The sequence below is a fragment of the Acanthisitta chloris genome, unplaced genomic scaffold (genome assembly GCF_000695815.1).
Source record: "Acanthisitta chloris isolate BGI_N310 unplaced genomic scaffold, ASM69581v1 scaffold9444, whole genome shotgun sequence".
Taxonomy (NCBI): domain Eukaryota; kingdom Metazoa; phylum Chordata; class Aves; order Passeriformes; family Acanthisittidae; genus Acanthisitta; species Acanthisitta chloris.
The window spans coordinates 27,654-42,366 of record NW_008670949.1 but is presented as its reverse complement, the minus strand read 5'-3'; the positions used below and the strand labels follow the sequence as shown (position 1 = coordinate 42,366).

Here is a 14,713-nt window from a genome sequence, read left to right as displayed (position 1 = left end):
GAAAGCCTCATGAAAAGTATCTCTGTATTTTTCCCCAACAGAAAAAGATAAATACAGTTTTTATGCCATCAAATATGGTTGAAACTTTATTTTGTTCTGCTCCACTAGGTAGTGGGGGAGAGAAAAAAACCTGATGAGAAGGGCATGCAATGTGCTTCTGACTACTGAGTAAAAACTGGTTTAGATTTATATGAGTTTAAAAGCACACCTTGCAGAGTCACGGGGAATTTCATAATGTTCTTTAACGAATGACCTGCCTCGACTACATCAGGGGTGCATGTGTGCACAGAAGCTTACGTGGCTGCTGAGTATTCCCATTTAACTTGGGAAGGCACATAAAAAAACCCTTAATTTCTGTAGATAACTGGAATAGCACTTGTGGCAACATCAGTGAATACAGAAGTGTTGCCTCGTGCATGGCTGGAGTCTTCATTTGATGAGTGTGACGTTTTCTTGTCCTTTAAAAGAGTTGTCCGATGTTTTTAGCATTGCCCTTAGTGTTAAAAGTTCCAGAAGTCAGTAAAACAACAGGTGAAAGCTTCCTGTGAAGAGAATGTGTTTTGCACCTGTGCTTTGGATGACTTCATCATTGCCTGGGTGAGTCACCTTGCAGTACAGGTGTCACTGCCGTCGGTATTGGCACCTACCACACTCACAGCCCTAGGTGAGCTCATGTTGCCTTCTTAAAGAAATGTATCTCAAAAGCCACAAAGCACGGAGTTAACTATTTTTTCTGCCTATCAGTTAACACATTTACTAGGGTCACTAACACCTATGTAGTGTGGTACAAAATTAGAGAATTTTAGGTTAAATACACACGTTGAGTGTGTTACCTTTTTTTCCACCTTTCCGTCGAATGTAGTTTGAATTAAGGTTTAAAATCATGTACATTAGTCATCAAATTGCACCTTCTTAATTAGGAGCTATGTTTCATTAGGAAGCTTGTTTGTTTCAGAATGGAAGGCCCAGACTTAGACAGAAATGGCATTACTTCTCCATCTGGCAAAACTCTGAAGGGCAGATCCCTTCTGTGATTTTGCTAATGCTTTGTTACCTCTGGTTTTATTTAAATCATTGAATGAAAGATCTTCAGGTTGTCAGGAAGCTGTTTCACAAACCAAAGATCTGACTTTGATTTCCCTATAGATCTGGCTATATTTCTTCTTGCAAGTCAGTCTAAATTCTTCTCTATTGCAACAGAGTTGGAGAGGGGCTCCTTCCTCTGATGTATCATGACTGTCTTGCCTGTCATTGAACAGGTCTTGAATTCGTACAGAATTTCTATCTTCTTTTAGCTGTTCTAGTCTTTCTCTCATCTTCTGAACAGCCTAATTAGATTTTTAGGTTTAGTTCCAAAGACATGCACTGACTGATCCCTTGCTTGATTTTCAGTAACTGAGGACAGACACATCTCTTGTTCCAGACAGTTATTTAAAAGCACCAGCACTTGCTGTATTTTGTTCTGGTTCGAGTTTTTCTTTAAATCTAATAGCCTATGGGATGCTGGACCTTCCAGTGGTGTGATATTCTTACTGCCTTGCTATGGCTGGACCTCAAATTATTGCAAATTCATGATTTTTTGTAAAATTTGCCATGCTGGTCCTTCAGTTCTGATCATAGTATTTGCTGAACGTACAGTTCAGATACTCAGCAGTTTTTGCTTAGCCTGTGGTGTGGTTGAGCTATTTTGTATCCTTTCAATTAAAATATTTAGTGTTTAATCACAGTAGGGCATTGTTTGGTAATACTATATAATTAAATGGTGATGGTTGTTGAAGTGTATAATTAGGATTTCTGACAATTCATTGTGAATCTCTGGTCTGCTGCAAAGTAGAACAAAGCCAAAGAGAAAATGCTGGCTGGGTTATATAAATAAGTGAGAGATGATGGTCAGGCTGAAAATGAGGGTTCTCCCCTCCTTTAATGAAAGGGTTTGTGTACATTACATAGAATAAAGTATTTCTTAGGCTGAAAGCTTTCCAGAGATAATAGTGTTGGCCCTCTGAGGCTCTTTATTATGTCAGATGTGGGATTTGGATTTACGGGAAATGGCTGCTGCCTCCAACAGACTCGGTCTGGTGGAGGAGTATTTGCCTGACTTCCCCTGCGTGCAGAGCTTTGGGCTGCAACATGCAGATCATCAAGGGCTGGGTTTTTCCAAGGTATCCCAGAGAAGGAAATCCCTCATGTCTACTGAAATACCCTGGGCTTTTGACAAAAAGTGCCCCTGTCCAGTGTCAGGGGATGAGGGGCCGCAGTGAGCCCTGCCAGCCCCAGCCCCAGCATTGCCCCCTCTGCATTGAGGGTGGCTCTTTAGAGGCAGATTTATGAAAAGTCATGTAAATGGTGGATTCTTCTATTGTCTTAAGCCTTAAGTAAGAACTCCTCCTCAATTTTGCTTTTTTACAGCAGTCTAGGAAGATGCTGTTCTCCCAAAATGCAAGCTGAAAGTTTCACATAATTGCATGGCTGCAAGAATCATAGGATCACAGAATACTTCGGGTTGAAAGGGACCTTAAAAGTTAGCCATCTAGTCCAAGCCCCCAACAATAAGCAGGGACATCTTCAACTAGATCACGTTTTTCAGTGCCCCATCCAACCTGACCTTGAATGTTTCCAGGGATGGGACATCTACCACCATTCTAGGCAACCTGTTCTAGTGTTTTACCACCCTCATTGTAAAAAACTTCTTATATCTAATCTGAATCTACCCTTTTTTACTTTCAAACTGTTACCCCTTGTCATATTGTAATATGCCCTGCTAAAAAGTTTGTTCCCATCTTTCTTATAAGCCCCTTTATGTACTGAAAGGCTGCAATAACATCTCCCTGGAGCCTTCTCTTCTCCAGGCTGAACAGTACCAACCCTCTCAGCCTGTCCTCACAGGTGAGGGCCTCCAGCCCTCTGATCATCTTTATGGCACTTGTCTGGACCCACTCCAACAGGTCCATGCCTTTCCTGTGCTGGGGACCCTAGAACTGTACTCCAGGTGGGGTCTCACCAGAGTGGAGGGGCAGAATCACTTCCCTCAACCTGCTGGCCATGCTGCTTTTGATGCAGCCCAGGATGTGTTTGGTTTTCTGGGCTGCAAGTGCATGTTGCCAGCTCATGTCCAGCTTTTTGTCCACCAGTACCCCGAAGTCCTTCTTGGCAGGGCTGCTCTTGATCCCTTCATCCCCCAACCTGTATTGATAGCAGGGACTGCCCCAGCCTTGCACTTGGAAAGAAAGGGGCGCCAGGGTGAATAAGAAATGCCACAGTGTGAAGCTCAGGGTAAAATCACAGGAACTGGCACCACTGGCCCCAGTAGGTGATGCACAGCATTTTGAGGCACAAATTCTCAGATCAGGCTTTTTAGGTGTGGGTTTTTTCCTCTCCAGAAGTTGTTTGTACAAGCCACAACTGTGTAGCAGGGCAATCAAGTTATGCAGGACACAGTAGAAATCTGTGAGGATAGAGTGTTTTGAGGTTGGTCCATTTATTTATTAATTTATGAAGAAAGAAGCTCTGTGTTTTGCAGTGTTTACTTGAAATACAGAGTGGCTGTTTCGGCCTCTGTCTTGCTGCCATGTTTCATGATTTTCCACCTGGCATAAGAAAACTGGCACAAGTTAGGTGAGTACATAGCCACTGCTTAAATTTCAAGTTCAGCTGCTGAAATTACTTCCTAATAAATAACCAAAAATCTTTTCAAAACAAGCATAGATTGCATTTATCCCTATTTGATTACAAAACCAGAAGCAAAACTAGCAAATTCTGGAACAAATGACAGCATGTTTGTGCTAAGTATGTTTTCCAATGGCATTGTAAAAATCCAACAATGAAGTTAAGCAGGCTGTTGCAATCCACCTGCCCACAAGCCAGCACTGCACTACTTGGGCGAGCGAGCAGGACCATTGCCATTGCAGAGACAGGGCTTGCCAAGTCTGTGGAATGGAAAGAAGGCGGGAATTCACATTCTCCCTAGGGCCGAATTGAAAGGGAATTCATGGCAAGAGACTGACCAAGGAGTGAAGAAGAGGGGCAGCAGACAGAATTCAGTAGCATCACCCCTGTTTTATCATGTACAATGAAGGCCCTCGGTTTGCCCAGTCAAGAGCTCTTCCCCACAAAGAGTGGATGTGCACACTTGAGGGAGCTGTGGCATGAGCAATGGCTCAGCTTGAATGAAGGTAGCCCCAGGACTCTCTCAAACCAGGCACTTCGCAACCGCAACTTAAAGGCTCAGAGCTCCCCTGCAGCCTGGCCATGCAATAACCATGATGTTTGCTTCTTTAGCCACACTTACCTCCAAGAGGTGTTGTCCAGCATAATTTAGGTCACAGTGCCAGAGAGGGGCTGGGCACCATGAGTGGCTAGAGGGGCAGCTGTTTAGAGAAGCCCCAGTACATGCCATGCATTCCATGGCTGCAGCCCCATGCAAGCTCCATCCAGTAACTTGGGAATGGACACAAACCTTTACTCATTCGCCAGAATGTAGGGCATTGATTTAGGCTTAGTTCAATTTACAGGTTTTGTGGTGTAAGAACAGATTCTAAGCTGAAGAAATGGGGTTTATCTCAAATTAATAATTTAAAAAGGCTGAACAAGTCTCAATTTTTTCCATTTATAACCATTATAAAGAACAATTGCTTTCTGAAGCAGGTTAGTCATACAGGACCATCGAATCATCAGTTTGGCTGACTGCAACAAAACTATTTATGAAGGATCACAGGGATTGTGTTTATGAAGGGTACGTTAATAACCTGCAGCATCACATAGAAGAGAAGACCAAAATCTCACTTTGAATTTTGTGGATGGATGGATCCAGTAATCTCAAAGTTATACAAAGGTTATTGTTGTAAAAGATGTGTCTGCTTTTGATTTGAATGTGCTAATGTAATACGCAGGGGTTTTGTCATTACCAAAGCTTCTCTGTAAAAAAACATACACAGACATATATTTTTCAATATATTTGAACATAAGTGTTTGTGTGTGTATGTATGTATATATGTACACACTTATACGCCTGAATTTTAAAATCTCTTTCCTATGAGACAAACTTACTTTCATAACTGCTAGTCATGCATATTAATAAAAACCTACTATTTTACACCTGGGTGCCTGAACTTAAGCACTACAGCCAGGTTTTCAAAGCATTTAGTTATTTAAGCCTGGAGATGGGATCATCTACTTTTGCTAGTCAGATAGGCACCCACTGTGAGCTTGTTGCAACTCTGCATGGTTTAGTACCTCTCAGTACTTGACTCCTACTTACTTGTTGAATCATAAAATGGTTTGGGTTGGAAGGGACCTTAAAAATCATCTAGTTTCAACCCCTCTGCCACAGCAGGAGGGTTGGAATTAGATGTATGTAGTTTGCTCAGGCCCCTTAAAATATAGGCATTAGATCTACTGCTTATCAGTTTTGAAATCATTAGCTTTGAGAAATTTATCTTTAGAAGGCTGCAAATTAGGCTTGCAGTCTTCCTTCCGAAATTTAAGGGATTTTATCTCTTTTCAATGAATCACAGTGGGGAAAACCTCTCCTAACTAATGTATTTTCATTTCCTGCACTACATTTCTTCATCTTATCAGTACATTTATTGTCAGGGTTATGAAGGGAACCTCGCATCTTTGTCAAATCTGATTTACTAGCAGAAATATTATGAGGCCACCTCTGATACTGCAGCAAGAGCAAAGAAAAGAACACAGAGTCAAATACTTCTAAGAGAACTATTTAGGAAAAAAAAGTGTGTGCATGTCATATTCAAGTGTTCAAAGATGTGCTCCTGAAGCACAATATAGTTGAGGAGTCAGGGATCGTGTAAGGTGGTTACTCCACGTCAAAGAGCAAAGATACTTAGTCTCGCATTAAAAACCATGGAACAACAACAACAGCAAAATAAAACAACCAAAAAAACCCAGCTCCTCCTTCAGCAAAACTTCTTCTTGGAGCCCAAAAGGAATCTGCAGATGTATACCCCCTGCGTGAGAACAAAGTCTTCAGTCACTGGAATGCAATGCTATAAAAACAAATACTACAAAGCCTGGTAACAGGGGGATGTCTCACTTGCATATTTTTTTGTGACCATCTTGGTTTGCAGAGAAGGGGGTCCCCAAAGCATGTGAGCCAGCAGGATCTCTTTGTACTAGGTTGCTGTCTGTTTGGCCAGATGTCTTCCCAACAGTGAGGCAGAAAAACCGGAGCTCTTATTAAAATAAGTCAGGGAAAGGAATGGACAAAAGCATGTGTCCAGCAAAACGAGGCACATTGTGTCCCATCTGATACTTATTAAACATTGATCAAATCGGCAGTGAGAAATGCACGTCATGCGGAAGTGACCCTGTCTCCCTGGGTGTGGAAGTCAGTGACAAATGTCTGGGAGCACACCAACATTGAAAACATGTGAACACACATAGAGGAGTGTGCTGCACTAGGAGCATCACTAATGAACAGAGGAAGAGCTGATATCAGCTAAGAACCCCCTTTTTGCAGGTTTGACATATGTTCTGTCAATGGGATGGGTATGTAGGGTATTTCCCTGTCCATTTACTCTACAGATTAGATGTGATACATCTCCTGGAAGAACACTGCATTTTGTGTAAGTCATGACAGAAAGCAGTCGAGTGGACAAAATTGGGAAAGTTTTGTCAAATTAAAGCCCAAGCATGGGCTCCTTCAAGCCTTGACTCTGAGCTTTTGTGGTAAATCTGCATGATTTTATGCCAACCTGCTGGGTTTTGTGCAATCACAGTCAGCATTTGAAATTTTCTCCTATTTGTTGTTGCTTAATGTTTTGGCTATCACATCTTTTCAGAGCAACCTTCCAATAAAAATGTGTCCTCATATCATGGGCTAAATGTATCTCCTGTACTAGAACAATCGTATTTGGGTGCGACCTTTAAGCAGGGTAGTTGGGAAGAGCAACAGGGCACATTGAAGTCAGGCTCTGTGCTGGGGAGGTTGTGGAGCCCTGATCATACTGTAATTTATCCCTATACAGAGAGGGTTGCATTCCTAGCTTTTGCCTTTGCTTATAGCCTGAATTACATAACTGCACAGAAAGACATCAGAATGAGTCTTCCAAATCTTTTCTTCAAGGTACCTCTATCTTTGGTATTTTTGTAGTTATTTTTATATGTTTAGTAAACTAGAAAATCAGGTGTTTGCAGTACTCTGCAGCAGCAGAGTTAAGCACTACATATTTGAAATCAAGAGCAAATTTATTAGCTCTGAAAGACTTGCTCCAGCAAGCAATGCAATACACAGTTTCAGCCCAGCTCTGTTAATGGAATCACTCTAGCCTGTATGATCACTTTAGTATGCTGTGTTTGTGTTACTGATACCAACAGTGCTGGACTGTTAAAGGATGGAAAGGTCTGGCTTTTGTTGGGGTGCTCTTCTGATGTCAGTTTGAAATATGCTGAAAGTAAAAGTTCCAAAAAGCCGAAGTGCTGTTTTATTAAACCAGGGCTAGGGAGAGCTGAGACAAGTGAAACTAGATCCTTATGAAGTACTGAACATACATACTGCTTGATGCTGAACTGCAATACATCTAGTGACATCAGTGAAGTTTCAGCTCATTACACTACCCAAGAAGTCGGGATATGGTGACAGAAAGCAGGTCATGTCATAAAATGAGTAATCTTAATATGAGACAGTTATCAAGTGAAACTTTTCTATGTGCAATTGCTGTCAAAGGCTTTGTTTTTATGTCTGCATTTCTCTGTGTTTTGTCCCTCTGCAGTCTATCAGTCTTCCCAGTTAAGGATCTGGTCTTGCTTCCATTAACATTAAAATAGGGAGGATCAAGCTTTCTGTTATCTGTGTACTTAGAAGGTGAATGTGATGTGTGTTTTGCCCCAAGCTTCTTGTGTTATTTTGATATGTGGGGTTTTCAAAGACTTACCAAACTGGAATCTGAATTTTAAACCCTTTGGGAGAGGAACCTTGCATTCAGGGCACAGGGCCTCAGTGAGCCCATTAGTGCCAGCTAATAGCAGCAAAATAGTGCTCTAGGCACCATGAGTTCCCACGGTGAAATAATTTCAGTCTCTGAATAACTATTGCAAACCTTTAGAAAACTGCACTTTTCCTTTCTGTTTTTTTCAGCAACTAGAGCTTCCTCACTAGCAAGCTCCTTGAGACTGTCAACCAAGCAAAGCAAGCCAGCCCATGCATCAGCATCCATAAGCAAACTTGGCCATTGAATTGTGGACCCTTCACCTTTTCTTTTGTGGTGCAGGAGTTACTAGCCTCCCAAATCCAAGTCAGCAACTGCCTGTCTCTGTGCCAGCTCCCTCCCTTCCGACCTCACAGTCAGGAGAGAAGCTTTTCCCCTCTGGATTTTCTGTTCTTGCGTTTATGCTTATAAGTCTTTGTCTCATTTTCCCCTAACATTCCTGTTCCTGAAAAAAAGAACCAGATGTTCCCAACTGATGTTATGCCTAAACCCCAAGGAACCCAAATCTATGATATTGCTTTCATCACATGGCAGCAGAATGTGATGTCACAGCTGAAAAGTTTAGAAAATACATGTGAGGACATAATGTGGAAAGTGGCCTGACCTGAGAGAGATGCATTTCTGCCCTAGCCACAGCTAGTATATGCACAGAGGGAATTAAGGAAAATGCCTTGTCAAATAAACTTTATATAAATCCTCTTCCTGAGTTGCTCCAATAAGGTAATCCCTCCTCCTTCAGGTACCTTGGGCTTAAGGAAGTCATTGGAAAATACTTTTCTTTGAGAGAGAAATACAGTTGACTTAACTCACTATGTCGGTCACCCATCCTCCGTGAACCCAGGGGAAGTGGCCTGTGCTTTTCTCTTAAAAAATAAAAAATAAAAAAAACCACTCTGCAGAAGGTCATGAGTTTGGAAAAGTAAAATCATCTGTGGGTTAGGCCTCGGGGGAAATATAAGTTACTCATAAAAAGCTACAGAGCAAGTCTTGATTAGTTAAGTAATCTGGTACATAGAATTTATTAGAGCTTAAAGCTTTCCTGTGGGACTCCCCTAATAGTACACAAATAGAGTGAAATATCAAAGAAATGCATTTTCTGACAGACACAGAAAGTTACATTAATCCTGGCCTGTTTAATGCTCCTTGGAAAGAGGGATAAATCCCACCCATTTGTTCCAGCACAGTGATCCAATTTTTACACATTTTTGTTTCTGATTAATAATCAATGCTTCCCATGCTCTCAAGCTGTTCCTGAGGAGCACATGGACAAAAGAGGAAAATTGTTTTCCTAGTAGACTCAAAGATACCAAGCCATTCTGCTAAAAGCTCAAATATAAAATAGTAAAGACCTGTTTTCTCTCATCACTTTGAGGCCCTTTTTCTTAAGTTTATCCACAAAGGGAAATTCACCAGCATTTTTTTGTGGCTGTACTGATGGCTTTATCAGTAAAGCACTCCTTCTTTTTGGTAGAAATAGTACTCCCCAAATTCTCCAAAAATAAGAAAAAAATGTTTCTCTCATTGTGGAAAATGTTCACATGGTAACCATCTGTGGTAATGGTTACAAAGCAGGACCAGTGTTCCTAGCAGGTTTTCACATTGCTATTTAATTCCTATGTTTTCCTTCTGCCGGAGCATTTATTGTCTCCTATTGCCCCCACAGGGAGACTGAATGCTAAGAACGAGCTGCTGCAGTGTGATGCTTTGCAGAGGAGATGCTAATACACATTTGATTTCCAGAGCTCACCATAGTCTTGTTATCACAATCAGAAAACAGCTGTCTCTCAGGAAAGCCACAGGTTTACCAATGCAGCAGAACATACTTCTCTTCCACATGCTAAAATCCCAAAGTGATTGTTTGACTGAGCTGATGCTTTAACCACCGTGAAGGCTATCCTGGCAGCATAGGCAAATAGGCACCCATGTATCATGGAAAGCATAGAAAACAGAGGATGGGAAGTGGGAGATAAAACCAGGAATGTGTTTTTGCCATTGTTTTAAAATTCTTTAAATCTTCTTCTGCAGGTATTCAGGAGGGGAGCCAATGTACCAAGTGTAAAAATAACTGGGCACTGAAGTTTTCCATCATCTTATTATATATTTTATGTGCCCTGCTAACAATCACAGTAGCCATTTTGGGATACAAAGGTATGTATGCATCGAGTCCAACATATCATTTTCAGACGAGCATCCAAGTGTGTTTTCACTTACTAGTTAGCCATGCAGTTTGTCACATTTCAGCTTAAATATCAGTACTTTGGCAATATTGGCTTTTTGTACTTACATAACAACAATCTGCAACTTTACATTTCACTTTCAACTAAGTATAAAGTTTCGAAACTAGATTAGACATTTGAAACAAAATAAAGAAGTTAGAACAAAATGATCATTCCAAAAGGAGTACTAATTGGAAGACTCAAAGCTGTGTAATATGTGCTACACTTTGATTTCACTGAGTTGTTTTACATATGACACACCTTTCCAGAATAAATGTCCTTGTTAATATGAGAGCCAGGAAGAGGCATGCTAATATAATATTTATCACAGGAACAAATTGCAGGATCAACATTACTTTGAAATATCCAGAAGAAAGATTGAACCAGGAGGTGCCAATGTATTCACTTATCTACAATTATTTTCATGAACAAAGACACTTGCATGCTTTTGACAGTAATTTCAAAGATTCTGGCAGCTGGGCAACCCAGTAATGAAGAAAGTTTTCATTTATGCAAGGCACTGGTTGAGCACATTGGAAAACGTATCTTAAAATTCCCATACAGCCTCATCACTAATTAACTGTAGCCACTTAGGCATTCTTAAGGAATGGTTTTGATGTAAGTATCTGCTTGTTGTACAGTCACAGCTATAATAAGTTAAAAAAAAAATAAGATGTGAGTTTCTGGTAAGAAAAAGAAAGTGAACATCATCATTGTGAGTGGTAAAACAGGACATCACAGCATGTTGCAGAGAAAACCAAACTAGCTTTAAACTAGCTGTCTGAGTATGGCTCTGAGAGTAGCTTTAGAACCCCTCCATGAAGCTGGGTAAATATTCAAATGATTAGCATGCAGTGCATCCTGTGCCACCAACAGCTGCATTCGTAGCAGAGCTGACATCACCTCTGGTTCTTTGCCAGGGAAAGAAAAGGAAATTGTAGAAATAGAAAGGGATAAATAATTATTTAAGAGGATTTGGTATGGAGTGGGAAGAAAATTAAAACTACTTGGTTTAGATGAAAGATTTATCCAGGGAGATGAGAGAATGTGAAGGACAGAGAGAGATATAGGTATTGCTGCTTCATGATAAAGCAAACGGAATGTGGCACATTAGCATCAAACGTAAGAAAATGCAGTACATCTATAATTACTTAGACACTTTCCTGAAGTATGTGTAACTGGTCTCTGGAAGTCAGATTTTGATGTAAAAAATGCTTTCCAGGATTCAAAAACGTGCTCTTGATCTATGAAGATAAGATCATTTAGTTATATGGATTAGGGGAGGCCTTTTGCAGATACAAATCTGCAGAGATCTGCTTACAGCAGATGAGGATGGGATCCTTCCAGACTATAACCCAGACACTAAGTGACTGAGATTTAGCAGAATTTCCCTCAAGAGCTTTTTATAAGGATCTCAGTTCTGGGATTTACTAGAAGACTCAGACCTAATTCAGCATCAGAAACAGCATTTCAAGTTGAAGGGACCATTGCTCTATTCTTGCTTTACCAAACGTTTGTGTGTGTGTAGGAAGCAATAGCAATAAGAAAACTGTCCAAAAGACAGGAGAGGGAGTTTCTCTTCCTCGTTTCAATCCAGTTTTCAAGCTTCTTTCTCCATGAGAGCCTCTAGCACCATCTTTTCCCCAGGCTTTGCTCTCTTTTTGAGGCCTCGTCTTTGCTATATTCATTTCTAAACCTCCTTCTTTGAGCAGTCATTGGTGCCTACTGGGGACAAATCTTTCTGTCATAGGGTACCAAGTCACACAGCCATCCAGGGCAAGGACAAAAGAATTTCCTCTCCCACAGAAAAAAAATAGGAAAATATTATAGGAGGGTGGATAATGCACATCTTGCTCACAGACCTTAAGACATCTTGGTGACCACTGCTCCTGTTTAATCCAAGGTATCCCTTCTGTAACACCAAGCAGCAAATGGTCATATGTCAGGCATTAATTTTGCCCTTTGTACCTGCAGTTTAAGAGCTTTATCATCACAGTACCAGTATGCTAATTTACAGGGAAAACATAAGTTAGACAAAGCACCAGCTGATAGTACATATTCAAACAAATAACTGCAGTATTTTTGATCATCAAAAAGAAATTAGGCCTTAAAGAAAGAACAAAACTCAAAATAAAATTTTATAGAGCTCATGAACTCTCTGTATCAAAGTTTGGCTTGTCTTTTTTATTGCAATAGTAGACTGAAAGAAGGAATTCTGCTGGCATCAGGGTTTCTTTCAGTCTCTTAGCTAAGTTTCCATTAAATTTGCCTCCCACACTTGTTTATAAAGCCCAAAACTACTTTTAAAACTCTCATTTCCTACGTGGTATTTAGATATCCTTTGTGATTTAGAACATTAAAACTACTAATCAGTGGTTTAAATATGGCAGGCAAAAAAGTAACTCAATGGGAGGCAAAGTCAACACAGCATAAACCTCCAAACTGGTGGTAAAAATTACATAGTATGTTGGAGAAACCCGAAACCAAAACATGAATTAAACATCAAGGTGATGAAGGAATAACAAGCTGAGTTTACTATTCTTTTCCTTTGAGAAGACATATTAAGTTGTTGTTTAAAACATTAATAAAGCAATCATAATTTTTATGCATACTTTCTTGAATTAAATGTAAAGTACAAAGTTATAATTTTTTAGGCACCATCCAGTGTCAGATTAACTTACTGATGGTGAATAATCTCCTTGTGAATTTCTGGTAGTTCTCATTGTCTAGTCAGTCCTCAGTTTAAAGTTTCTTGACTAATGCCCACCATGACTTTCATCTACTTCTTTCATCTGTCTCCCAGACATAGTTTGCCTGCCATTACCTAGGGCCAGCATTCCTGGTGAGGTGGCACATTGTCATATTGGCTTAGATGGAGACAGTCCTCACTGTTCTGGTCAGAAACCACTTGAAATTTTGGCTTCCTTTAGAGGATCTTCACCATATTTTCCACTATGACCTTATCAGAAAGTGAGATTTCAATGCAGAGAGATCTGACCAAGCTGAGAATTAAGCTGAAGCCAACCAAAAGCAAGTGTAAGGTATATACAACTTTGCATTTTTGAGAGCAGCAGACTTGGGAGCAGCAGAATGGCCTTTGTAAAGGATATTACAGCTAGTCTGCCTGTTTTGCCTTTTTCTGGAGAAAGTGGGAAGTGACTCTTCAAGCCTGGGACACTCCCTAGAGGTTGACTTTCATTCCTGAGTGCTCCAGATGCTCACCTACCACATCCAGAGATGGTGGCAGGAGTACTACCAGGGAAGGAAAGACGTTCCCAATAATACGACATTGGTCCATATGACCCCTTTTGATATCAAGAGCAACAAAAACAACATTGGCCATGGCTCTTTGCTCATTTCCCCCAGAGTTCATCCTTTCTACTTGCAGCGCAGTAGCAAGGAATAAGAAATAAGCTACAACTTGCTTAAGGAAGGAATTTGGGCAGGGAATCAAGTCCCACAGAGCTGTGATTTGTTTGACCATGGAGGCTAAGATGCCACCCCTGTATAAAGAAAACGCATGCATAGGTTTATCTATGGGATGGCAGCTTAGCCCTTGGGCTAATCCTGTAGTTCACATTTCCAGAGACCTCTTCTGTTTCTGCTGCTGGAGCTGGGTGGTTTGAACTTGGCTCTAGCCTCTCCCCTCTACACTTCACACAACAGGACTGACTTGCCCTCTGAGGGGAAATAGAATTTTAAAAAGTGAAATGGTTTGCCTAATATAGCTAATTCTGCACTTCACATCGGTTAATCTGGGTTACTTGTTGCCAGTTTAGTGTCAAATAGACAAAAATACCTTGGGCATTTGAAAGCACCTTCTTTTTTCAGCCCCTCTAAATAAGCATCTTCCAGCTAAGTGATGTGTCAGCCCTCCCAGTGACTGCTGTCTGGCATTCAGTTACACACTAGAATTAAAGGTTATTATTTTCTGTAAAAGACAAGCTGATGTGGACTGAAAACCTTTTTAGCAGTGCTCATTAATGATCTTTCAGACACAGTCCAGGCATGGCCTTTCCCACATATCATGGCCAATCATCAATAATACCAGTAAGGCTTCTGATTAAAGCCCTCCTTCATCAAAGTTTTGGGGTGTTCCCCACAAAAACTGTTCATAGCTCCAGAGCAGCTTCTTTTTAGTGTAGGTTGGGTTGTTTTTTACTTTGGGCAATGAAAATACCATATGCTGTTGTATATTTAATTCTGTTCAGTCTCATTTAACTGCCAGACAACTACTTATTGATAGGATTTCTACTATCTTCATTTGCTTTGGACTCTTCAGGGTAATATTTTAACCCAAGTTTCCAGTGTTAGATTTCATTCACAATGAAAACATATTTGTTATAGGACAGTAAAAAATCTCAGTTTTACGAACTTCAGGTCTGAAGCACAAACTGGCATTCATTTGAACAGGAAAAGGAAGAAACTACATTTTCCTTTAATTACTGATAATTTTTATTAATTTGCCAACTCCAGGTGTGTTGCATAGCTGGAGAACACAGATGAATATTACACTAGATCTGAATTAACAAGATCCATAGGTGATGTGAC

The 14,713-nt window shown here is 40.5% G+C and overlaps 1 protein-coding gene across 1 annotated transcript in view; it reads left to right on the top strand.

Annotated features, from left to right (window-relative positions):
• Positions 1 to 14,713, top strand: part of COLEC12 (collectin sub-family member 12) — a gene marked incomplete at its 5' end in the record, with an annotated part of 85,224 nt that overhangs the window by 58,205 nt on the left and 12,306 nt on the right. The window contains one exon of the mRNA XM_009073895.1: positions 9,972 to 10,094. Coding sequence (XP_009072143.1) covers positions 9,972 to 10,094 — 123 coding nt within the window. The remainder of the gene's footprint in view (positions 1 to 9,971; positions 10,095 to 14,713) is intronic.